This window comes from Lynx rufus, unplaced genomic scaffold, assembly GCF_022079265.1.
Source record: "Lynx rufus isolate CCGP_SWC_20201006 ecotype Redwood Valley unplaced genomic scaffold, mLynRuf1.p SCAF_21, whole genome shotgun sequence".
NCBI lineage: Eukaryota > Metazoa > Chordata > Mammalia > Carnivora > Felidae > Lynx > Lynx rufus.
Genome location: NW_025814836.1, coordinates 9,430,160 through 9,457,393, shown reverse-complemented (window position 1 = coordinate 9,457,393; position 27,234 = coordinate 9,430,160). Strand labels below are relative to the sequence as shown.

The 27,234-nt window shown below is 40.7% G+C and overlaps 1 protein-coding gene and 1 non-coding gene across 2 annotated transcripts in view; both read left to right on the top strand.

Annotated features, from left to right (window-relative positions):
• The window catches only part of LRRK1 (leucine rich repeat kinase 1), a 127,367-nt gene that overhangs the window by 23,571 nt on the left and 76,562 nt on the right, over positions 1-27,234 (top strand). Inside the window, exons 2-3 of the mRNA XM_047086572.1 lie at positions 17,926-18,089; positions 26,401-26,572. Of these exons, the coding sequence (XP_046942528.1) occupies positions 17,926-18,089; positions 26,401-26,572 (336 nt within the window). The remainder of the gene's footprint in view (positions 1-17,925; positions 18,090-26,400; positions 26,573-27,234) is intronic.
• Positions 18,749-18,912, top strand: LOC124517436 (U1 spliceosomal RNA). Its single transcript, XR_006963441.1, has one exon. It is a non-coding gene; the product is annotated as a U1 spliceosomal RNA (small nuclear RNA).

Here is a 27,234-nt window from a genome sequence, read left to right as displayed (position 1 = left end):
TGAAGCAGGCTCCAGGCTCCACACTGTCAGCATAGAGCCTGATGTGGGGCTCGAACTCATGAACCGTAAGATCACGGCCTGAGCTGAAGTCAGACGCTTAACCAACTGAGCCACCTAGGTGCCCCTCCATTCTTCATATTTTTAACTGATGTTGGGTTGATAAATAAGTAAGCATTCAAGTGGTCCAACTTTTGGAAGAGCAAATTGACAATCTTGATAAAAACTAAAGCTCAATCTATCCGCTGCTCTGAATTAACCTGAAGATATAGTTCACAGGTGAGCAGAAACACACACAGGATGTTCAGCACAGCATGAAAAGGGATTACAAAGACACTAGGAGTGCCCTAAAAGTCCATCAATGAGGACAAAGAACCACTGTGAAATAAAATGTCTGGATCTCCATGTGCAGATACAGAAGAACTTTTAAGTCAGAAAAGCAAGTTGAAGAACATAACCCTCTTATAATCTAATTGTTTAAAAAAAATGAAGAAAGAGAAGGAGGAGGAGGAGGAAGAGGAAGAAGAGAAGGAAGAGAAATGAATATTTATGTGAGATCCAGGGAAATCTGAGCCACTTCACAGCCTCTGTCATCACAATACAATGATGTATTCCAAGGAAGCTCCAGCCTACAATCTTAAAATGAAAAAGCACCTTAAATCCTTACTAAAGTTTCTTGACAAGGCATCTGTGGGGAATTCCATTTAAAGCACACAGCCAAATCCCCGAACGCCTCTGCCCAGATCTTCCTCAGAAATTCACAAAATATAGTCTCTGTGCTCAATCTCTAAGCTCATTCTGTCAAGAGATCCCCAAGTATTTCCCCCAAAGTCAGCTTGCCTTAGTGTTTGGATGTGTCTGCAAGGAAGGTGCACTCAGATTCCGCCTGGGAGGTGGGGAGGAAAAGTGGGGATACCTCTTGGAGGTTCTGTCCCCACCATCAGTACTTATGGATGCACGGAGATTATGGAAATAATCTCAAGAGGACTCAAGAGAGTCCTCGGCACAGTGACCCGTGGGCACAGTCGCAGGGAGGAAGAGAGCAGGCCTCTCCTTCCAAGAACAAAGGTCCCTTTATCGTCTGAGCAAACCAAGCCTGAGTGTCACAGCTCCCCCACTGCATGGTGCCACTTGGAGGCACCGTTCAGGGTCTTCATTCACCATCTGCCGAGCCTCCGTCTTCCTAGCTCCAGGATGGGGTGAGCAGACCCAGCACACCGCGTTATGGGAACTGCACTGTTGTCTGCTCACCCCCGGAAAGAGCATGCCCTGAGAATCACAGAACAATAGGTGATGACTCCAGAGTGGATAGAACTTCACTTTCCTTCTTACCACTGCACAGGACTCTCTTCTGTGCATGTCCCAGAGTTTATTTAGTCATTTCTCTATGACATCTGCATTGCTTCCTCTGCAGTAATGCTGCAGTAAATAGTCTTGTGTAGATATCATTTTGCATTTGTGACATTGAATCTTTGGTGTAGATTTCTAAAAGCTAGAGTGTTGGCTAAGAGGGAAAATGCAGATATAATTTTGCCAGGTATTGTTAAATTCCCTTCCATAAGTGCTGCACTATTTTGCATTCCCTCCAACAATGCAAGAACATGCTTGTTTCATCATATTGACCCTGTCTCTGTGATATAAGTTGCAGTTTTTTTTTTCTTATTTGTCATTTGTCTTCTTACCCTGCTTGTGTGTTTTGGGACACACAGATTTTTGTGGGAGGGGGGTTTCCTTGCATGTTTAAATTTTATGTTTGGCTGTAAAACAAGCCTCAAGAAGTTTAAAAGGACTGAAATCATACAACCTATGTTCTCTGATCACAATGGGATTAAATTAGAACTCAATAACGGAAGAAAATTTGGGAAATTCACAAATTTGTGAAAATGAAACAGCATGCTCTTTAAGTAATCAGTTTACAGAAGAAATCACGAGAAGGGCACCTGGGTGGCTCAATAGGTTGAGCGTCCGACTTTGGCTCAGGTCATGATCTCTCAGTTCGTGAGTTCGAGCCCCACATCGGGCTCTGTGCTGACAGCTCAGAGCCTGGAGCCTGCTTCGGATTCTGTGTCTCCCTCTCTCTCTGCCCCTCCCCCTGTCACGCTCTGTCTCTGTCTCTCTCTCTCTCAAAGATAAATAAATGTTAAAAAATATTTTTAAAAAAATCACAAGAAGAATTATAACATATTTGAGGTAAAAAAAAAAAAAACAAAAACACAACATACTAAAACTTAGGAGATGCACCTTAGGCAGTACTGAGAAGAAAATTTCTAGCTATGATCATCTGTATTTAAAAAGAGTAAAGATCCGAAATTGATAAACTAACCTTCCATCTTAAGAAACTTAGAGGAGGAAGAACAGACTAAACCCAAAACAAGCAGAAAGAACAAAGATTAGAGCAGAATTAAATGAAATAGAGACTAGAAAAACAATAGAGAAAATCAGTAAAACCAAAAGTTGGATTAAAAAAAAAATCAACAGTATTGGCAAATTTTCACTTCGAATGGCCAAGAAAAATAAGAGAAAGGGCTGAAATTACTAATATTGGGGATGTAAAGAGGACATCACTACCAACTGTACAGAAATAAAAAGAATTAGAAAATACTATGAACAATCGTACACCAACAAATTCAATCAGCTAAATGAAGTGGACAAATTCCTAGAAAGACACAAACTGCCTAAATTGGCTCAAGAAGGGATAGAAAATCTAAACAGAATTATAAGTAGAGACACTGAATTAGTAATCCTAAAACTCCCCACAAAGAAAAGCCAGACCCAGATGGCTTTTTAAACCATTTAAATCATTTAAACATTTAAAGAATTAACATCAACCTCACAAACTCTTCCAAAAAATGGGAGAGGAGTGAACACTCCCCAGTTCGATCTAAGAGCCCAGTGTTACCCCAAAACCAAAACCAAAGACAACACAGGAAAAGAAGACTACAGACCAATATCTCTTATGAATGCAGATGCAAAAATCCTGAACTAAATATCAGCAAACCAAATCCAGTAATATATAAAAAGGATTATATAACATCACCAACTGGAGTTTGTCCAAGGATTATAAGCCTGGTTTAACATCAATCAATATAATACATCATAGTAACAGGAGAAAAAAAAAATGATTATCTCAACAGACACAGAAAAAGCATTTGGAAATATCCAACACGCTTTGATGATAAAAAATTTAGTGAACCAGTAATGAAAGGGCACTTCCTCAACCTGAAAAAGGACATCTGTTAAAAGTCCACAACTAATATCATATGTAATTATAAAAGACTAAATGCTTTCTCTCTCGCATCAAGAACAAAACTATGATGTCCACTATCACAGCTTCTATTCAACATTATACTGGAGTGGCCAGCCAGGGTAATGAAACAAGGAAAAGAAATAGAAGGCATCCAGATTGTAAAGGAAATAGTGAAACTACCTCTATTTGCAGATGACATAATATTTTATATAGAACCTAAGGAATCTACAAAAAATTAGAACTAATCAGCTCAGCAAGTTATCAAGATACAGGATCAAAATGTAAAAATCAATTTTAGTTACATATACTTTCAATGAAAAGTCTGACAACGAAATTAAAAAAAAAACACATTTACAATAGCATCAAAAAGAATAAAACAATTGAGAATAAATGTAACAAAAGACGTGCAAAATTTATACACTGAAAACTACAAAACACAGTTGAAAGAAGTTTAACCATCCTGTGTTCATGGGTTGGAAGACTTAGTAATGTTAACATAGCAATACTCCCAAAATTGATCTACATGTGCAGTTACTATCAGAATTCCAGCTGAAATATTCACAGAAATTGACAAGCCAATCCTAAAATTCACGTGGAAATGCAAGAGATTCAGAATAGCCATAACAGTTGTGAAAAAGAAGGACAAAGTTGGAGAATTCAACACTGCCTGATTTCAAAATGTACTACAAAGTTAGAGTAATCGAGACTGTGTGGTATTGGTGTAAGGGTAGACATATAGATCAGTGGAATAGAATTACGAGTCCAGAAATAAACCCATACATTTATGGTCAGATGAGTTTTGATAAAGGCACTAATACAACTTAAAAAAATTTTTTTAATGCTTATTTTTGAGAGAGAGAGACAGAGCACAAAAAGGGGGAGGGGCAGAGAGGGAGGGAGACACAGAATCCAAAGCAGGCTACAAGCTCTGAGCTGTCAGCACAAAGCCCGACGTGGGGCTCGAACTCACAAACTGAGAGATCATGACTTGAGCTGAAGTCAGACATTTAACCAATTGAGCCACCCAGGCACCGTGGGAGGGAAAACAATCATCTTTTCAACAAATGGTTCTGAGACAACTGGATATCCATATGCAAAAAAAAAAAAAAAAGTTGGATCCCTACCTACACAATATAAAAAAAAAAATTCAAAATGGATCATAGACCTAAATGTAAGAGCTAAAATTATCAAACTCTTAAAAGAAAACAAGGGGTTAAATCTCATAACCTTGGATTACGCAATGGTTTCTTAAATAAGACACCAAAATCACAAGTGACAAAAGGAAAAAAAATAAACTGGACCTAATAAAAATTAGAAGTTTTTATACTTGACAGACATCAGTCAAGAAAGTGAAAAGACAACTCCCTGAATGGGTTGAAATATTTTCAAATCGTATATCCTGTAAAGGGCTTGTATCCAGATTACGTAAAGGCTGCTTAGGAGTCAACAATGACAACAAATGAGCAAAGGATCTGAATAGACATATACCAAAGAAGATGTAAAAATGGTCAATAAGCACATGAAAAGATGCTCAACATCACCAACCATCTGGGAAATGGTGATCCAAACCACAATGGGATGCCACTTCATACCCACTAAAATAGGTAACATTAAAAAAATGGACAATTCTCACTAAGTGATGGTCAGGATGGGGAGAATTAGAACCTATGTTTCAGGTGGGAATGTAGAATGGTACAGCTGCTTTGGAACATGGCTTGGCAGTTTCTCAAAATTTTAAACATAGAGTTACCATCTGGCTCAGCAATTCCACTCCTACATATATACCCAAGAGAATTGGAAGAACTTGTACACAAATAATCATACCAGCATTATTCACAATAGCCAAAGAGTAGAAAAATCCAAATGTGCCTGGGTGCCCAACTGGCTCAGTTGGTTGAGCATCCAACTTCAGCTCAGGTCATGATCTCATGGCTTGTGAGTTCGAGCCCCGCATTGGGCTCTGTGCTGACAGCTCAGAGCCTGGAGCCTGCTTCGGATTTTGTGTCTCCCTCTCTTTCTGCTCCTACCCACTTGGCGCTCTGTTTTTGTCTCTCTCAAAAATAAATACCCCCCCCCTTTTTTTTTTAAATCACAGTAATCATTTCCTATCAAGGATTTTACAGTGATTAACCAAGTGGTTAACTCCGAACACTGCCTTCATGATTAAAAACTATATTGACTATATTGACTATAACCATGTAAGGTTACCTCTTACATGATTATAACCATGTAAGGTTACCTCTTACATGGGAGTATTTTGGGGCATTTCTCATGCTTTTAAGCAAAATCACTGCCATGATCTGAATGTTTGTGTCCCACTAAAATTTATATGTTGAAACCTAACCCCCAAGGTGATGGTATTAGGAGGTGGGGCTTTTGGGCAGCAATTGGGTCACGAGGGTGAATAGGATTAGTGTTCTCACAGAAGAGACCCCACAGAGCTCCCTGGCCCCTTCTGCCATGTAAGCATGTAATGAGAGGCCAGTCACCCAGAGGAGGGTTCTCATCAACCACGCTAGCACCCGGTCTCAGACATCTAGCCTCCAGAACTACAAGAAATAAGATTCTGTTGTCGATAAGCCATCCAGTCTGTGCTGTCTTGTTAGAGCAGCCCTAATGGGATAAGACAAGTTTTAAAGAAGAGTTATTAACCAAAATGAACTCTAAAGCCACTTACTTGAACTTGGCTGATCTCATTCAGCAGCATTTTTAGATAAGGGCACTGTCTGCATAAACAATCGGGGCTCCCTATTTTGGCCGTTAGCATATTTATTGAGCTTCAGCTGTGTGCTAGGCAGCATGCAGGGGCCTGGCTGTGTCCACTGGCACATACTACCCTGTCTGGAGTTGATTCCCAGGCATTTGGGGCGCCTCTGTACCCCTGATCCCCCAAAAGTTCAGCAAGGGTGCTGGAGGAAATGACTTCCACTGTCTGGCCCCCACTCACATCTGCCCCAGAGCTCAGTAAACAAGGTACAGAAAACAACCAACTTGTCCATTTAAACTCACATGACTTATCTTAGATGCCTGAGAAGTAAGATGGAACCCCAGACTTCATAATTTTTAGACACAGGCCACATTTAACTTCATGTCAAAGAGCCATACTTAAGAGCTAGCATTTATCCAGAGCCCACTGAGGGTCAGGTAGTGTTCTAAGCAATTCCCATGCTTCCATACTTCCATTCATGTGACCTTACAACCACCCTTTGCCGCCGTCACCTCCAGGAGGCACAAGGAGGTGATGTAGATGTGGATGCCCAGCTGGGTGACCTGACCATTCCACTCTTCCACTCCTCTACGTGGCTCTCTGTGTTTTGGGACCTCCTTCTCCCGCTGTGTAGGACAAAGTCCTGGGCTACTTTCATGAGCTGGAAAGCCCCAGAGTATTATCTTGAAACAGTCTACATTTTGACCTGACGTGAACCCTACCGCCGGAACACTGAAGCGGCCTCACTGGAGCAGGTGGGGTGGAGGCGAGCACGGCCAGGTGGAAGTCGTTCATGGAAAGTAAATCCAGAAGGACCTGAAGATGTCCTCCTCCTCTTTCACCAGGAGAATTCTGTGCCCCAGTGCCCGTGCTGAATGATACTACAGATGAGCCAGATTACAGGTGAAGCCCCTACTGACACATAGAGAGCTCTGGAGGGTGGACAAACCGACTCCAAGAAGCTCTTAATGAGCATCTATGGTGCACATGGCTCAGTGCTAGGCACCACGACCCTGAGGAAGTGGGGCCCAGCCTGTGGCACTTCTGGGCAGAAAGGAGGTGGACAGACCGCTCACAAGAGGATGGTCCTGGTCAGGCAGAGGAAGGAGAAGGGGGCCCATGGAGAGCCCCCTGCCCAAGTCCTCCCTGGGGGAGTAGCGTCTGTGCTGAGCCTAGAAGCAGAAGGAGAATTTTGATAAATGGGGAAGGGGCAGGAGTTCCTTCCAAGTTGGAGAGACACCAGAGTAAAGGCTGAGGGAGCCTGGGGTCCGTGGAGGAAATGAGGGTGCAGTGTAGGGGGGGAGCACACCCCCTGGAAATAACCCTCTGTTTGTGTACCGGTCCAATTTTTTTTTTGTCATGAATTTTGCAGTAGTTTTTTGTTTTTGTTTTTGTTATTTTTTACTTTTTAAGTTCATTTATTTATTTTGAGAGAGAGTGCAAGTGGGAAAGGAGCAGAGAGAGGAGAGAGAACGCCAAGCAGGCTCCACATGGTCAGTGCAGAGCCCCACGTGAGGCTTGAACTCACAAACCGCGAGATCATGACCTGAGCTCAAATCGGACACTTAACCAACTGAACCACCCAGCTGCCCCACAGTAGTTTTTTTTTTTTTTCTGTGCCATTTTGTTGTTGTTTTTAAAAGAGATGACAAGATTCAGACATAAATACTTGTCAAAACCTTGCAGCCATTAAGCAGCGAAGGTAGGACTTGAACCCAAGTCATCTCATGTGAGTTGAGTGGCATTTCTGTCACCACGTTTTAGCATAGTTCACGGTTCTTGGGGAAAAGACACCACTGGAAAGAATCTGGGTGCCTCATACTTAGTTTCCTTCTAGACTGAGATATTTTCTTCCTTCCCCCTGTGCCCATCTTTGCCAAGAGGAAGTTGGAGTCAGCCAGAAGTTTTACAGTGCTAACCTGGAAAGTGTATTTTTATTTATTTTTTATTTTTTTATTTAAATCCAAGTTAGTTAACATATAGTGTAATAATGATTTCAGGAGTAGAATTTAGTGATTCATCATTTACATATAACACCAGTGCTCATCCCTGAAAAGTATATTTAAAACACTACTTTTCCATTATAGCAGTAACATAAGTAACTGGAAAACTGAGCAAAGGGAAGGGATCGCCTCAAATGCCACCACATAAGGAAAGCCAACGTTATTCTCTTGGAGTCTTTCCTTTTTGTCAGTTTGCCTATGTGGTGTTGCATTGTCCCTCTGTGTGTTCAACATGATAAGCATTTATAATGCATTAGGTGCTTGGCATAACCTCCATTCTTTGCTCCACAAAACAATACCGCAATCAGCATCTTCATGCATACTGCTTTTTTTTTTTTCCTTTGCACAATGTTTTTAAATGTGTAGAATTATTCCCTCAGAGTCAGTTCCCTAGAAGCTGGGTTGCTGTGACAAAGGATGGCCTGGCCCTCAGTGTGTATGCCCATGATTGCCTCCCCACAGTGTGACCACTTTCTTTTTCTGTCTTCAGATTGTGCCATTTTATATTATGGGAGTATTAAACAAAGGAACTGTCTTACTTCTGTGATTTTTACTTCCCCAGAAGGATGGTTCCTCTTTCTTTACCAGGGCAGCGTTTGTCTCTCGAGCATGCTTTCTGTTGTAGATGTTTAAAATCTGGGAAAAAGACAGCCTCACACACTGGCTCTTCCCTCCGTCTCATTAGGCTGTGTCCCAGAGTCTAGCTCAGCATATGCTGGGTGTTAAACATTTCTAGAATGAATGAGCAATAAATAAATGAATATTTGGAAGAGGAACTAAGTATAGGAAAGAATTCATCTTTGTAGCTCTGTATTTCTGGGTTTTCTCTTCTGCTGCTGCAGAAAATTCATGGAGAATTTGACTTCCATCGTTTGCTCTCTGGTTTTTCCATCTAATGAGACAGGATCATCTCACCTTTTAGTTTCCATGTGTTTGCCAAGCACATTATGTTCCAAATAAGTATCCCATGTTTGGTTGGGAGCACACAGCCTGGGCGGGGGAGGGGGGGGGAAGGGGGGGAGGTGGGGAGGGTCAGGGGTTAGACTTTGGTGGCAGGTGTTGAAGGGTCCAAGTCCCAGCTGTGCTCTCTGACCCCTCAGAACACTGGTCAGCTCATGAAGGACAGTGAATAGAACCCCTGCCTTCATGGGTTTGGCAGGAAGGTGGAAGTATGGAGGACATTTCTTACAACATCAGGCGGAACTTAATAAATGGCACCAATTACTGGCATACTAAATATTATTATTGTTGTTAGACCATTTTATTTTGTCTTTTAGAAATCTGTGACATGCTTACGGACTATTGTCCCAAGAGACTTTCTTGCTCTACCCAGAACCAAAACAATTGGTATATCCAAGAAAAAGAGTTGTTTCAGTTTAGATAATGCCATCAAAGAACTGGTTTGTGAAGCCAGGTTGAAAATAGTCAACCTTGGGCTGAATATACTTTTTAAATTTCTTTTTCTGAAGTTCGAAGTCAATCCAAGCTTGGTAAGAAAAAACAATATTGGAAAACACAAAATTTTAAAAATCTCCATCCACTGCACCTGCTGAAGGCATCTGCTACTGTCATATATACAGACTGAATTTTTATAAACAAAAATAATAGTCTGTACACATTAGAAACCTTTTTTCTCCAAGCATTTTAATCCCATATAATCTAAATTCTGTTACTCTGCATATTTTCAAATGATGTCAACCAATGATGCCTCAACCTGTGCCCCATGTCCTACACTTTTAGCTTAATATTATGTATATATTTTTTATTATTAGTCTTCATTATTATGTTTTAATGGCTCATAGTAGTTGCTCATTTTGAACTACCCTGAGTCACTATTTTAAAAGTCATCTCAGGCTGCTGTAACAAATTGCCACACGCTGGGTGACTTAGACAACAGACATTCATTTCTCACATTTCTGGAGGCTGGAAGTCCAAAGTCAAGGCAGCAGCAGATTCTGTTTGTGGAAAGGGCCCACTTCCTGGTTTGCAGACAGCCATCTTGTTATTGGATCCTCACTAGGCAGAGAGCTGTGAAAAAACTCTCCTGTGACTTGTGCCACTAAATCCCATTGTAGGGGCTCCATCTTCATGACCCAGTCACCTCCCAAAGACCCTGCCTCCTAAACCATCACCCTGGGGATCAGGGTGAAAGCATGGATGTTGAGGGTATACAAACATGCAGTCCACAACAGGCATTAAATGGGAAAGCAGGGTGGCGGGAATTCTATGAACTCTGGGGTCAGAAAGACCTGCTTCCACTCTTGCAGCTACCTGCCAACTCTATCACTGTGAACAATGTCTGTATTCTGGCCCCCTTCATCTGTAAAATGGCAGCCATGACACCTACCCACAGCACTGAGGTGAGCATTTGATTAAATAACAAAAATCAAGCAGCAGTCAGTGCAGGGCACCTAGACATTGCCTTTCTATAAGCCATTCCCTAAAACCTGATATTGGCCATTTACCTGGTTAGCAGGTTCTTCCTTCTGCTGTTGTAGGTAGTTCTGCAAGGTAGTGTCATAGCTTAAGAGTGTATCTTTTTGTGCATGCCATGTTATTTCCTCAGATAAACTCCTAGGAGAATAGGGTGTTGTTATATAATATTGCTATATATATAACGTATATATGTATACATATATATGTACATATACACACATATAATATTGCTATATATATATGTATGGCTATATATATGCAATATATATATTGCTATGTATATATGACATAATGTATGCCAGAATATGTTATATATGTTTTATATATATATATATATATATATATGTATATATGGCATAATGCATCAACACCCTATTCTATATATAGCTACATATACTATATATATAGTATTGCTATTGCTTTCTGAAACAGTCATACAATTTTCCAGGCCTCCCACAGTGACAAATGTCACCACACTCTGGCCAGCCAATGCACGTTAGAATTCATTACACTTTTCGCCATGTCGGTGGGCATAACATGGCATCTTAAGATGAATTGTATTTTTTATTTCTAAAGAAAATAGCACTTTTTCTTGTGATTGTCTCTTGTGTGAGCTGTTTGTTTATATAACTGCTCATCCCCCCCTTATTAGCAAAAATCCATTTGGTGAGAATATCCTCAGAGAAGCTGTGCGTCTGTGCTGTGAGGCTCTGAAGCACGAGAACACTCAGCGTCCATTGCGGAGCGCTGTTCTGTGTGAGCCATGAGCCAGGATGCCACCGCTGCCTGGGCTTTCTTTTCTGATGCTGGTCGATCCAAGTGGCCCAGCGTGATGGGGCTGAGCAGCAGCCATCTGGAGCTGGTGAGGAATTATCACCGAGGGTCACCCTGGGGGTCACATCACCCTCCACATCCCCCAACCTCTGCATCTTCCCCGAATAAATAAAGGGTTGGATTTCACCGTAATACGACCCAGAGATGAAAACTGCTACTGAGGCTAAAATCCTAGAGTGATAGCTGCAGAGAAAGAAGCATCCTTCCAGCTGAAGGTTGGTGAACCCAGGGCTACAGCAGGTGAGCCCCTGCAGAGCCAGGAGGGTGTCCCCTCCAGAGAGGGACAGCCCCTGCCCTCAGTGCTCTGGCCACCCAGGGACTCGGGGAAGGATGCAGGACAAGGTCCTTAAGCGATCATGACCAGGTCAGTAGCATCCTGAAGTTTACTTTTGTGTGCTTTGCTGTGAACTGTGGGTTGAGAGATATGTCTTTACTTTTTGCTACTCTGTTGATAGAGATGAATGGAATAAAAAAAAATCCATAGATGTACAAGTAAAATGTTAGGGTCTTTTCCAGGATATACAGAGGATGCAACAGATTTTGAATGGACAGACAGCATTCTCTTTCCATCATACATGTTTTCTTTGGTGGGGAAGAGAGAATTAAAAATTATATAGATAGATAGATAGATAGATAGATAGATAGATAGATAGATAATATATATAATTGTATATAATATATATTATTGATATAATTATACATAATTAAATATATATATATGAGAGGCCAACATTTAGAACTTAAAGAATTAAAGTCACTTTCGTATTACTTCTCCATTGTCCTAGATTTGTAGAAGAAAAACAGTAGAGAGAGAATTTTATTCTGATATTTGGGTGTGGAGGGATGACTTAACAAATGTTGTTCTAGAAGAAAAGGTAAGACTCTCCTTAGGACTCTCCTTAACGGACTCAGAACCAACAAACAAAGGAGGACTTTCTTTAAGGGGGGAGGTTCATGAGGAACTGTTCGTGTAAGTGATATGGCTTTTACAGTTGACATCACTCAATCATATTCATGGAATTCTATTTTACTATGTCCCCAAAATAGAAGAGAAGAAAAATTTCCATTCATTTTCCTGCAGTCAGAATACTCTGCGTTTCCAAAACCTGAATTACAGAAATGATATTTAGAGCCTGAATTATTGGCAACCGAAACCATTTCTCCTAGCAATGGCTGAATACGTAGAGCACACAGTGTTGCTGAAAATATTTCTTTTATAAATAGAGTACTACATTGAAAGTGATTCTCGAGGACAAAATAATATTCTCATGCCACAGGCTAAAATACTGTTTTAACCAAATGCTTCTTCACATTCTGAACTTTAATTAGCATCATGTCCAGCATATTTAAATACCAGGCTATGCTGATATTATTGTTTGTCACCAACCAGGAATATGTCCACTATCATTTCACAGCTTACTGTAGATGTTTCCTGTGTTCTTGAATAGTTCTACATGGGCCAAAGCCATAACCCTAGCCATCCACTCTATTTGTAGCCTCTCCTCACTAGCTCCTACTTCTAATTAATTGATTCCTAAAATCAAACCAAAAACCAAAATTGTCCTCTTGATTTTCCCTTCTCCTCCTTTGTTTATTGACTTCATTAAGCATATTTATCATGTTAATTTTGCATTAAAAGCAAGTGAGATGCCTGTTTGTAGTGTATGTGAGTCTGTATATATTCATGTATATATATATAGGGGATTTTCATTGCTGTATAGGAAAATAATGACATTGCAATAGAGAACAAAAAGGGATTTCTTTTTTTGAAACTGAATCATTCTAATGTTCTACAATTCTTTTCCTAGTGGTTTTAGTGACTTATTTGGTATTTTATTGAAATAGGATACATTTTGGGTGTTTATATTTTTAATACGAATTTTACATCTGTATGAACAAAATACTTAGAGCTGTCACATTTTACTGCAGAGAAGAATAGAATTATGGACAATGGCTGTTTAACAGGCACAAATCCCTGAATAATCTTGAGTGGTGTAAATACAGTCCTCCGCTTTAAGTTTAAATCAGAAGTCACCAGTTGTCAAATACAGAGCTGTAGTATTTGGGGGGAAAAGTAATATGAAAGTAAATATTTACCTCAAGAAAAGGTGTCTGATGGTGGGGAGGAAGGCTTCTGCTTTATTACATCATGAAGTTCTGTGTTATTTTTTTTTTCAGTGAGAATGTACTCTTTTATTACTTGTGTAATTTCTTTAAGGTTTAAAACAAAATAGTCCTCTATTTCCATTATGGGGAAATAAAGAACAAAAATCTTTTCTAATTCCATTATTAATTCCACCCCAGCCCATCCTTAATACTAATTATTAGCATTGTGGTCTTTTTTCTTTCAATTTAAATATATGCTAACCATTATTTTTATAATTTCAGGAAATTAAGAGAAGTTGGCAGATTAAATCAAATGCATGCACATTACTGGATGTTTTCCTGTAATGTCCTTCCAACAATTTGAATGTGCCAGACCCCCCGCCGCCCCAGCCCTCAGCATCAGTGACAGTGGATGTGCATTGTCCACGCAACCTAAGAAAATCAGATGCAGAACTGAAAACACCACAACGTTAAAAATTATATAAATAGAATTGAGTAGAGTCTTGGTTCCGATTGCATCATTTACTGCACATATGCTGCATTATTTAAAAATCAAGTTAAAGTAAAATCACCCTTGTAATTTGACATGCACCCTATACCCTAGGTTCTGCCTTCTCAGTGTCACTCAATTGAGACTCAAAGGTGAACTGTTTTTATTTATGTTCCTAACGTGAACAGAAGAGGTTACTTTATACTTGCTTGTGTACACACACCACACACACACACACACACACACACACACACACACACACACACTCACGCTTGTAATCTACAGAGATAAGGGAAATATTTGTTTAATTTTGAAAGATGGGCAATGACATAATTAAGTGCCCCTCCTGATGGATGCTGCTGTTGTTGATTTTACCTCCTTCTTGCACCCTGCCCATGCTTTTCTCCTCCCAGTCAGCTCTCTGATGTCCCAGGGTCTCTGATGGTAAATAATTAATGGGACAGTTAGCTTGTGTTGGGGAGCAAAGCTGTCTTACTCACAAGTGCAACCACTATACCCTGAGCCGTTTTGTGATTCCTCTTTACAAAAATGCACAACCAAAGATCCCCAGTAATCTCCACTCAGACACAGCAATCTTGCATTGGTGTTTTGGGAATGATGCAGATGGTGTGTGATGCTCATCCACTTCCATGGATTTTTCAGAATGGTCCCTTTGAAGTAGTGAAAGTCATGGCTTAGAATCAGCTGTAAAGACCCTGAACAGTGTCAAGCGCCTTTATTGTAAGCCCGTGTCTTTGCCTTTCTACAGAGCAGGATTTTTCTGCCCTGATGGTGGCGCTTACACAGTGTGCCATATGGTGGGCCCTGCATTTAGGGTATGATATTTTGATTCACTTCTGTACATTTTGTTACAAAAACAAACAAGCAAACAAAAAAACGTAAATGTGAAGTTGAAAGAATTGAACCATGTACATCCATTACCCACTACCTAAATTCTACCATTAACATTTTCTAAACTTGCTCTCTCACATTCTATCCGTATTTGTATCCCTGTGTCCATCCATCGATCCAATATTTTCAGTACATTTCAAAGAAAGTTGCAAGCATCTGTACACATCACCCTCAAAATCTTCAGCACTTGTGTTATTAACTACAGTCCAATATTGTTGATAGTGCTTGTGGGTAAAATCCATATAGAGCAAAATGCACAAGTCTTCATTAGACTGTTTGATAAGCTTTGACAAGTAACAAACAGCAATTTTCTCATGCCCCCGCCCTGGTAAACTTCATGCTTGCCCCTGCCCCCCAGGAACCACCATTCTGATTTTTTTTCACCCATCGATTACAACAGCATATAAACGGAATCATTTTGTGATCAGTCTTTCACTCAGCATTATGTTTTGAGACTGCCTGTCACTTATTTCATGGATCAGTAGTTCATTCCTTTTTATTGCTGAGTAGTTACTAAACCACCGTGGTTGTTTATCCGTCCTTCTGTTGATGGACACGTGCTATTTACAGTTTGGAAACAGTATGAATGAAACTGCTATGAACATTCTTGGATAAGCTTTTCAGACATATTTCTCTTGGCTAAATATCTGAAAACAGAATTGCTGGATCATAGGGTAGCTGTATGTTTAGTTTTATAAGAAACCACCAGACTTGTTTCCATTTTACACTCCATTTGTGCCATTTTACACTCCAGCCAATGAAGCATGAGTGTTCTGGTTGCTCCATAATCTCACCAAGTATTGTAAGTCTTCTTAAATTTTGGTGATTCTGGTGGGAGTATAGCTGTGTCTGCTTCTGGTTTTAATTAGCATCTGTCTGATAATTAGTGATATTGAGCTTTTTGAATATTTTTAATATCCTCTGCTGTTCCAATCTTTGCCCATTTTTAATTGGGCTGTCCTTTATTACTGAGTTTTGGAATCATTTTTGTATTCTGGATACCATTCTATTTTTTTCTTGATTTACGTTTGGTAAATATTTTCTTCCAGTATACAAGTTGCCTTTTCACTTTTAAACGGTAGCTCAATCTTCTGATGAGCAGAAGTTCTAAAATTTGGTGAAGTCTAATTTAGTAATTTTTCCTATCATGGTTATTGCCTTCTGTGTCCCATCTAAGAAATCTTTACTTACTCTCAAGACATAAATATATTCTCTTATGTCTGTTTTTCTAGAAGTTCCATAATTTTAACCTTTACGTTAGGTCCATGGTCTGTCTCAAATTAATGTGTTGGGGGAGGGGGGCGGGGGTGAGAAGTAGGAGTCCAAGTTTCTTTTTATTCATTGTGGGTGTCCAGGTGTTCCAGCACCATTTGTTGAAAAGACTGCTTTTCTCGTTGTATTGCTTTGGTACTCTTGCAAAAATCAATTGAATGTACAAGTATGGGTACATTTCTCAATTCTCTATGCTGTTCCATGGGTTTATTTGTCTATACTGGTACCACAATGCCTTGATTACTGTAGCTTTATAGTAAGTCTTGACATCACATGGTATCTATCTTCCAGGTCTCTTCTTTTTCAAGATTACTTTGGATATTTAAAATCCTTTGAATTTCCATACAGATTTGAAGGTCAGATTGTTAATTTATACCCCCCAAAACCTATAAAAATTATGGCTGGGATTTTATTCAATCTGTAGATAAAATTGAGAAGAATTGACCTGCTAATAATATTGATTTTTCTAATCCATGAATATGGAATGTCTTTTCATTTATAGAGGTCTTCCCATCTTTGGTTAAATTTGTTTCTAAGCGCATAAATGTATGTTATTATAAATTTATATTTTTTTAGTTGTCCAAATGTCAGCTGGTATAATGTGATTCACTTCTGTGATATGAGAGTTTGGAAGCCAACCTTGCCCCGCATTATTTTCACGTGAGAAGAAGCTTCTTTTATTCATTCCTTCAAAGAGGTAGCAGAGACATGGAGGAGGTTCACCCTAGCCTGAGAGCTAGGGGTCCAAACTTCAGTTCAGGTTTGCCTTTTACTGACTATGTGAACTTGGCCAAACATGGTAGGATTCTCTCCCTATTTCATTCAACACATTCAGAACATAACTCCTCATTCATTGTGGTATTTTCAGTAATATTTATAGAGGTAAAACTTTTAACTCTGATTCACTTGCGCATTTGGAAATCTGGTAGAAGCCTTGAATTTTCTCCTCAGAAGAATGTACACACACACACGTGCATGTGCGTGTGCACACGCACACAGACACACACACACACACACACAGAGTTTTGTGTCCAATTTAGGATGTTCAGGCAACCTCGGAAGGCTATTCATCAACCTTTGGGGTCCACAAAACCCCTGTTCTAAAGGGAGAGCTCAATGAGGGTAGGAGCTGACTTAACTGCTCAGTGAATGCCCCATCATTGCTGCAACATGCCTGCTGCAAAGCTCGCCATTTTTCCCAAGTAGCACAGCCAGTGTCACAATTAGAGGACAGCAAGATATTGCCTGATGGATGAGCCACATTTCAGATAACCAGACTGTCAGAGTCAAGAGATATCTTAGGGACACCCTGGGCCAGTCACACTAGTGATCCAATGGCGTCCCAAGGCCTAGAGTTTCAGAGGATCACCATGATCAGAATGTGGCATATTTGTGCAGGGGCAAGTATGGATGAGGGCTGCTGATTCTAAATCCCACACCCTTAGTGGGGTTTTCTAGGCAGAGTGAGTATAAATTTCCAAATCCTGAATATTAGGCCTGTCTTTCTTCCACCACTAGATACTATACCCCTGTGAGGGAAACAGAAGGGGAACAATTTGGCTGGACTTTCAGCTCTCCCACCAAACCCCTACTTTTCTGTCGCTGTCAGTGAGATCAGCCTGGCAGTTCCCAGCCAGGCAGCTGCCATAGGTGCCCTGGATCCACTCCATGGCAGGACAGTGTTGCTGCACAGACAGCCTGACTCAGCACCAGCCCCAGACAGAAAGTCCCTCCCACAGGGCTGCAGATCCCGGGGTCTGCTGTCCTTGGTGACACTGGCATTATTTCAGGGCAACCCTTTTCTCTTCCTAAAGCCCCAGATTTATTTCACGGAGAGCTCATCCTGCTCTCCTCTCTGTGATTCCCATGAGCGGCACGGGCAAGTGATGGTGACATTGTGTGTGTGCTTCCGTCCACCCAGGTGCTGGGGACATGGGCAGCAAACCGTCCACACCAGGCAGTGACCCCACAGCGCGGTGCCCGGGGACGGAGGGCATTCACGCTGCATACAAGCAAGGAGACCCCAGCAGGGCCCGGCACTTGCTCCGGGAGGCTTGTGATGACAGCACATCCCAGCTGGAGAAGGTAGGGTCAACGCCGGCTCCTTCAACCAGACTGGGGATCTGGCTTGGATGAAGGTTATCATTCAGATTATTTCCTTGTTATCCTCTAATCATAGTGGGGATTTTTTTTTTTTACCTCATTTCACATGTAAACTTAATGGCTGCCAGTCTTGTCAAGCCAGTTCTCAGCCTGCCACTATCTATGCACACCCTTTCACCTTACCAGGAACTGAAATGTGAACAACAAAAGGCCAGTCTGAAGGTTTAATGTACTGTATTCCTCTACATTTCTTTTCCATTATGAAAATAGCGCAAGCTAACAAGAAAATTTAGAAAAATGTAAAAGTAGAGAGGAAAAGAATAAGAAAGTAACCATATTCCTAATGCAGCCAAACAGTCCCACTTAACAATTTCATTATTTTTTCTCTCCATTTGCTGATCTGTGCGTACATTGTTGTTTCTAACAGAGATAAAGTCATTTTGTGTATATAGTTTTGCATGCTGCTTTTTCTCACCTAATATTATATCGAGCATTTTCCATATGATTATAAATTCATGTGTGCTTTAAAGCAAGAAAGGTGTTTACACTTCACTTTAACTGGTGAAATGTTGAAGCCGGTAGACTTGGTTAAGCTGTGTGTAACACCCAGAGCAACCACTTTAAAAACTATACAAAGAGGTACACTTACCTGGCAAGGGAGATACCATGATCACGAAGATGGTTTTCCCAGGGTGAGGCTCATCCATTGCACTCCGGATGTGCTAAGCCCTGCGATTTCCCTAAATGTGGGAAACTGGACTACATAATTTGTGGTAGTGGGGGACTGCGTTCGCACTTTCCCCTGAAAAGAAACAAAACAAAACCATACAAAGAGGTATACTCAAAAACACTATTGACCAATCAAAATGGGATTTGAAAAATGTTTAAGAAGCTCACAGGAAGGCAGGAAAATAATCAGAAAAATGAAAGAGTAAACAAAACAAAACAAAAAAATGCATGGCAGACCTTAACTTTAATATGTAAGTAACTATATTAACATAAATTTTCCAAAAACATAAACTTTAAGAGACTGCAGAGTAGATCAAAAAAAATAAATAAAAGGGGTGCCTGGGTGGCTCAGTCGGTTAAGTGGCCAACTTCGGCTCAGGTCATGATCTCGCGGTCAGTGAATTCAAGCCCCGTGTCGGGCTCTGTGCTGACAGCTCAGAGCCTGGAGCCTGTTTCGGATTCTGTGTCTCCCTTTCTCTGACCCTCCCCCGTTCATGCTCTGTCTCTGTCTCAAAAATAAATAAACGTTAAAAAATAATAATAATAATTAAAAATAAATAAATAAATAAATAACCATGAGCAGCTATATTCTGCCTATGGGAAACTCACTTCAAAGAGGATATATGTGGGTTGAAAGTAAATGGATAGAAAAAGATATACCATGCAAATATTAATCAAAAGAAAGGAGTGGCTAAGTATCAGATAAAATAGACTCCAGACTAAAGGAAGTTGCCATGGACAGAGAGGAATATTTCATAACGTTGAAGGAGTCAGTCCATCAAGAAGACATAGCAATCCTAAATGTGCATGCACCAAACAACAGAGCTGTAAAATATGTGAAACAAAAACTGGCATAACTGAAAGGAGAACGAGATAAATCCACAATAATAATTGGAGACTTATAGTTTGACACCCTCTCTCAACAAATGATAGAACAACTAGGCAGAAAATCAGTAAGGATACAGAACTTCACACCATCAGCCCACAGAATCAAACTGACATTTATAAAACATTCCACACAACAAGAGCAGAATGCACATTCTTTTCAAGTGTCCACAGAGCATATCTCTAGATAGACTGCACATCCTAGGCCATAAGATAAACCTCATCACATTTAAAAGAATTAAAATCAGACAGAATATGTTCTCTAACTTCAGTGGAATCAAACTGGAAATTAATAGCAAAAAGATAATAGGAAAATCTCCAAGCACCTGGAAACTAACCACAGACTTTTTTTTTTTTTTAATTTTTTTTTTTCAACGTTTATTTATTTTTGGGACAGAGAGAGACAGAGCATGAACGGGGGAGGGGCAGAGAGAGAGGGAGACACAGAATCGGAAACAGGCTCCAGGCTCTGAGCCATCAGCACAGAGCCCGACGCGGGGCTCGAACTCACGGACCGCGAGATCGTGACCTGGCTGAAATCGGACGCTTAACCGACTGCGCCACCCAGGCGCCCCTAACCACAGACTTTTAAATTACCCATGGATCAAAGACAAGGTCTCAAGGGCAATTTAAAAAATACTTTTAACTGAACAAAAATGAAAATACAACATGTCAAAATTTGTGGGATGCAGCTAAGGCAGTGCAGAGAGGGAAATTTATAGCACTAACTACTTACATTAACAAAGAGGAGAAGTCTCAAATTAATGATCCAAAACTTCCACCTAAAGGAGCTACAAGAAGAGCAAAATAAATCCAAATCAAGTGGGAGAAAGGAAATACTAAAATTAAGAGTAGAAAAATGATGAAATTTAAACAGAAAAACAATAGAAAAAGTCAGTGAAAAAAAAAGGTAATTTTTTGAAAACATCAACAAAATTGACAAACCTCTAGGAAAACTAACATAGAGACAAGAGAAAAATATCTAATATCAGGAAGGAAATAAGGAATGGCACTACATACCCTACAAATATCAAAAGGATTGCAAAGGAACAACTTTATATACATAAATTTGACAACTTAGATGAAATGGACCAATCCTGGAAAAGTACAAACTATAACTCACCACTATAAAATACGTACATGATTTTAATAGCCCTTTAACTATTAAGGAAATTCAATTCACAAGTTAAAACCTCCTAAAAAGAAATCTATAAGGGGGCCTGGGTGGCTCAGTCAGGTAAGCAACAGACTTCGGCTCAGGTCATGATCTCATGGTTCATGGGTTCAAGCCCCACATTGAGCTCTGTGCTGACATGTCAGCTCAGAGCCTGGAGCCTGCTTCAGATTCTGTGTGTGTATCTCTCTCTGCCCCTACCCTGCTCATGCTCTTTCTCTGTCTCTCAGAAACAAACATTTTAAAAAATTAAAAAAAAAAAAAAGAAATGTATAGACCCAGATACCTTCATGGGAGAATTCTACCAAATGTTTAAAAAAGAATTAACACCAACTCTACGAATACTTTTCAACACTTCTGTGAGTCCAATATACCTGATACCCAAACCAGACAAAGACAGTACAAAACAGAAAAGTACAGACTGAGCCATCATGAATATAGATGCAAAAATTCTTAATATATTACAAATAGATTTCAACAATATATGAAAAGAGTTAAACACCATGATCAAGTGGGATTTATTCCAGAGATACAAGACTAGTTCAGTACAGTACTCAATAATCAGCCAATATAATCCTCCATATTAATAGACTGCTACAGACTGAATGTGTCCCCCCAAAATGCCTACGTTGAATAAAGTGATGGTGTTTGGAGTTGAGGCTTCTGGAAGGTGATTAGGTCATAACGCTGGAGCTCTTATGAATGGGGTTAGTGCTCTTATTAAATAGATCCCACAGACCTCCCTAGCCCTATTCTGCCATGTAAGACAGAAGAGATCAGCCACTAGGAGGAAGGCCCTCATCTAACCACATTGGCACCATAATCTCAAACATCCAGCCTCCAAAACTGTAAGAAATAAATTTTTGTTATTTTTCTGCCACTCAGTCTGTGGTATTTTATTATATCAGTTTGAATGGATTAAGGCTTAAAGTGAAGAAGAAAAAAATCACATTATCATATCACTTGATGCAGAAAAAACATTTGACTAAATTTAATACCCTCATGATAGAAACTCTTAGAAAATGAAGAATGGAGGGGAGCTTCCTCAGCCTGATGAATATCTACAGAAACCTACAACAAACTTCATACCTGATGGTGAAAGACTGATTTACCCCTAAATTGGGAATAAGACAAGGCTATCTATTCTCAATGTAATACTGGAAGTTTTATTTGAGAATAATTATATAAAATTATATTCAATATATTACTGGGAGTTCTGGCCAATGCAGTAAGACAAGAAAATGAAATAAAAGGCATACACATCTGAAAGAAAAATAAAATGATCTCTTTTTGCAGATAACATGACAGTCTACATAGAAAATCCAAAAAAGAAATTATCCATAAAAGAAAAAATTGACAAATTAACAACTTTTGCTTTGAGAAAGACCCTGTTAAGAGAGAGAAAAGATAAGCTACAGGCTTGGAGAAAATACTTGCAAATCACATATCTGACAAAGGACTCATCTCTGATTCATACATAAAAAATCTCCCAACATTCAACATAAAAGGCAAACAATCCAGTTAAGTAATGTAGGAAATAGATGAAGAAACATTTTGTTGAAGAGTATATACAAATGGCCAATAAATCCATGAGAAGATGTTCAACATCATTAGCCATTAGGGAAATGCAAATTAAGACACAATGAAATATAACTACATATTGATTAGAATGGCTAAAATTAAAAAAAATAGAATGCCAAATTCTGATGAGGATGTAGAGAAACTATCTCTCATTCATTGTGGTGAGAATATTTCCATTCCGGAAAATAGTTTGGCAGTTTCTTTAAAAACAAAAACACACTTACATTATGACCCAGCAAGTGCACTCCTGAGCGTTTAACCTAGGGAAATGAAAACTTATGTGCGCGCAGAAATCTGTGCATGATTTGTTCTTAGCAGTTCTACTTGTAATAGGAACTAGATACTACGTAAAACTCTTAGCAGATGAGTGGTTATACATACAATGGAATATAATATAAAGTATACTACACATATATAAAATGTAATATATAGTATAAATATATTAAAATATAAATATGATACTAAGTAACACAAAGAAACTCTTTGAAATATGCAGCCATTCAGGTGGATCTCAAAGGCATTATGCTGAGCAGGATATTAAAAAAAAAAACAATCTCAAAAGGTCACATTCTGTATGATTCCATTCGTATATAAACATTCTCAAAATGGCAAAATTATAGAGATGGAAGAGACATTTGTGGCTGCTGGGGTTAGTGATGGTGGAGGGCAGTAAGGTGAGTGTGACAGTAAAGCGGGGGAGGGGAGGCTGGAGAGACTGGTCTCACAATGGAGTAGTTCTGTATCTTTTTTTTTTTTAAGTTTTTTAGTGTTTATTTTCGAGAGAGAGTAGGGGGGAGGGGCAAAGAGAGAGGGAGACAGAATCTGAAGCAGGCTCTGGGCTCCAAGCTGTCAGCACAGATCTCGATGCAGGGCTCGAGCCCACAAACCTCGAGATCATGACCCAGGCCTAAGTCAGATGCTTAACCGGCTGAGCTACTCAGGCACCCTGGAGTAGTTCTGTATCTTGATCACAGTGGTGTTTGCACAAGTGCAGAATGATATACCCACATTGTACTAACATCAAATTGCTGGGTTTGATCTTGAAGTACAGTTGTGTAAGGTGTCACCATCGGGGGAAACTGAGTTAAGGAAACATGGATGCTCCTCAAGACTGTCTTTGCAACTTCCAATGAGTGTCTACTTCAAAGCAAACAGAAAAAAAAAATAAGTGAAGTCTAATTCCAGTTTTATAACATTTAAAAACTGGCCAAGAATGAATCTGTGGTGTTAAAAGTCAGGATAGTGGTTATTCCAGGTAGGACAGTGACTAGAAGGGGGACTTTGGAGCACAGATAATTTTAGATTCCGTGGTCTGGATGTCCATTACATGAATGTGCTCATTTGTAACAGTTCATGAAACTGAACACACAATTTGTGTCCTTGTCTGTAGGTGTGTTATATGCCAATAAAAGTTATAACGACTGCAGGTGCCTGGGTGGCTCAGTCGGTTAAGCATTCGACTTCAGCTCAGGTCACGATCTCAAGGTTCATGTCAGGCTCTGTGCTGACAGCTCAGAGCCTGGAGCCTGCTTTGGATTGTATGCCTCCCTCTGTCTGCCCCTTCCCTGCTCATGCTCTCTCTTTTTGTCTCAAAAATAAATAAACATTAAAAAAAATTTTTTTAAGTTACAATGACTAAAGTAAAAAAAGAGTTTGGTTTCATGTGGGATTACCCATGTGTTGATATGGATGAACATGTTCTGGAAGGCTGTGTAAAAGCACTTTCCTTTGCAAAAGGGCATTGGGAAGTAGAGGTATGGAGGGAGGCCTCCTTTTTTATTTTATACTTTTCTGTGCTATTTGAATTAAAATAAATACACGCTATAGAGCCTCTGGGCTGTCTCTAGCCAGAGTGCCAGCCCTGACCTTTCCTGCCTTCTGGTTCCTCTTGGCTTCAGGCTGACTCCTAGGAAATTACCACTTCATGAGGATGGGGCTTTTAAGCCTCCAACCCACTAGCGTCTAGACAGCTGTTGGTTGTGTGCAGTGAATCATTTAATCAATCCCTGTGGTTTTTCTCCCTAATGCAAGTGCTTTCCTGGAATGGCAGGCCTCCCGGGCCCCACCCCGGGCAGATTGGCAGGCCAGTGGGTTTTGCTTTTTCGGTCATATTGAATGAGTATGTCACGTCACCAGCTCATTCACTCTCCTTCAGAGCCCAGGCCTCCCTCCAGGTCCCACAGTTCCTGGGAAGTCTTGGATAGAATGAGGAGAACATAGGTTTGGGGCTAGACAGACCCCAGTTCAAATCCTGGATAGTTCTGCAGACTGTAAATTCCCTCTCTGTGGGCACGCCTTCATTTCCTCACCCACAAGATGGAAATACAGTGTGAAAATAAATAAAAGAAACCTCACTTAAACTGGAGTCTGGAAGCCCTGAAGGGGAGTTCTCACGCACTATCACTCACCTTCAGAAGCAAACCCTGCATTCTCCAAGGAGGCTTACTTACCACACCGCAGCTGGAGGAAGGAAGAATTTCTCCTTGCCCAGCAACAGCCCAGCCAATGGGAACTCAGTGAAACACCCTCCCAGCTTCTTCCTTTTTCCCTTGTAAAAGTAAGCCCCTCTCTTCTGTTCTCCAGACTTGGCTATGGTTCACTGTAGTTGGCTTGTCCTGAATTGCAATTCCTCTGCTATTCCCAAATAAACCCATTTTTCAGGTAAAATAAATGGCTCTTTACTTTTTAATTTTAAGTCTATTTATTTATTTTTGAGAGGTGAGGGGGAGGAGGAGCAGGAAGAGAGAGCATCCCAAGCTGTGAGAACAGAGCCTGACGCGGGGCTCGATCCCACAAACCGCAAGATCAATACCTGAGCCGAAATCCAGAGTCAGACACTTAACTGACTGAGCCACCCAGCCACCCCAGGCTCTTTTCTTTTTTTAAGATCAACAACAGATGCAGTCCTCACAAGACTGTTATCAGGATGAAGTGTGACCATGTAAATAGGATGTTCAGTGCATGATAAGAGCTTAATATATCTGTCCCCATCCCTGGGATTCTGTTGACCCATCCCTGTCCATCTCACCCTACAGTGACTCCGAAAGCACAGGTTTCCTAACCTGTTCAGCAAGCAAAATGTGCTCTTTCGTGCCACGGATTGGTTCTGGCACCCTCGGTGCTCATCCCAGCTTCTTACACACAGTACGTCCTCAGTAAATGTCAGTGATGGCACAGACTGCCTCGGTTCCAATGTGGGTTCTGCGTGCACCTCCTTGAACACCGCTGATGCCCAAGTCCATGGGGAATAGTCAAGTTCCGGGAGGACTTCACGTTTCAGTAATGCAGTCACACGCTGCACATGCCAATCCAGGGTTCTTTTGGCAGCCCCGGTGAGCCCACAAAAAGCCAAGGCCACTTTTATAGTCTTTGAAAGCCATTTCCTAGCTGGGTGATCACAGGCAAGCTACAAAACCCCTCTGAACCTCCACGTCCTTGTCCATGTGTTAGTATCCTGCCTCAGATGGGGATACTCACATGGTCCCCATCCTCGTGAAGGTTATGGCAGCTTATGCTGTCCCAAAGAAACGGAATGGGAGCCACATTTATATCAAGTTGTCTAGCAGTCACATTCAAAAAGGAAACAGAAACAGATGAAATATCAACCGTATATTTTATTTAATCCGAATGTATTAAAGATCATTTCAACACGTGATCAATATAAAAATTATTGACGAGGTCGTCGACAGTTTTGGACTGAGTCTTTGAAAATTGCGTGTGATTTTATGCTCCCGGCTCCTCTCACTTTGCGTGAGCCCTCATTGCAAGTCCCCAACACCCACATGCGACCCATAGTGCCATCCCAGACAGCACAGCCCAGTCTTGCCCACGGACTTGGCGAGGCATTTCGAGTTGATTCTCTTGGTACTTCCTAACAGCACCCAGCTCCCCAAAGTCCTATTGTTCCTGCTCTGTTTTGACCAGGGCCGGCTCCTGAGCATCTCAGCAGCCTATGGGGATCTGGAGACCGTCCGATACCTTCTCACCGAGAGGCGGGTGGAGCTGCCCACGGAGCCCACCGATGACAACCCAGCTGTGGTGGCAGCACATTTTGGGCACACTGACATCGTGCAGGAATTGCTTGAATCTTTGCCAGGTAAATGACAGGGTGTGAGTTTCTTGGCTACCTCTCAGGACACCCTCTTCTTAGGAATCAGATCGGCATGCGGGGGCGGGGGGGAGGTGGGGGAGGGCTTCCCCTCCAAATGCTGGTTTCTTCACACTTTTACCAAAGCAGGAGCTCCAGAAATCTGGGGCATCAAACTGACAACCAAAGTCAAAACTGCCTGCCAATGGCAACACCACATCCCACATCTCACTCCCTTTAGCTCAGGAGGTAAATGTTCTCATGCCATATTTGATAAGGAATGTGGATCTATGTCCCTTTTTTTAAAAAAAATTAAAAGGTTATATTCTTTAAAGCAGTTTTAGATTTTCAGAAATACTGATTTGAAAGGACAGGGAATTCCCATATACCGCCCTGCAAAAAGTTCCCCTGCTATTTTTACTTTGTATCAGTGTCATACATTTGTTACAACTGAGGAACTTGAGAGACATGGAGACTTTCAAAAGGTGGTCCCGGCTCTTTCAGAGCTCCTGGTCAAGCCGAGGAAATCAAAACAGAACGGAGTAACTCCGTGCAGTGTAACTGTGCTGAGGTTGAAGTATTTACACAGTGGCCTGTGTAAATACACAAACACAAAGGGAATGTCTTGTCTGGGCACAGGGCAGGGTCTTCATAAGGAGATGACATCTGAG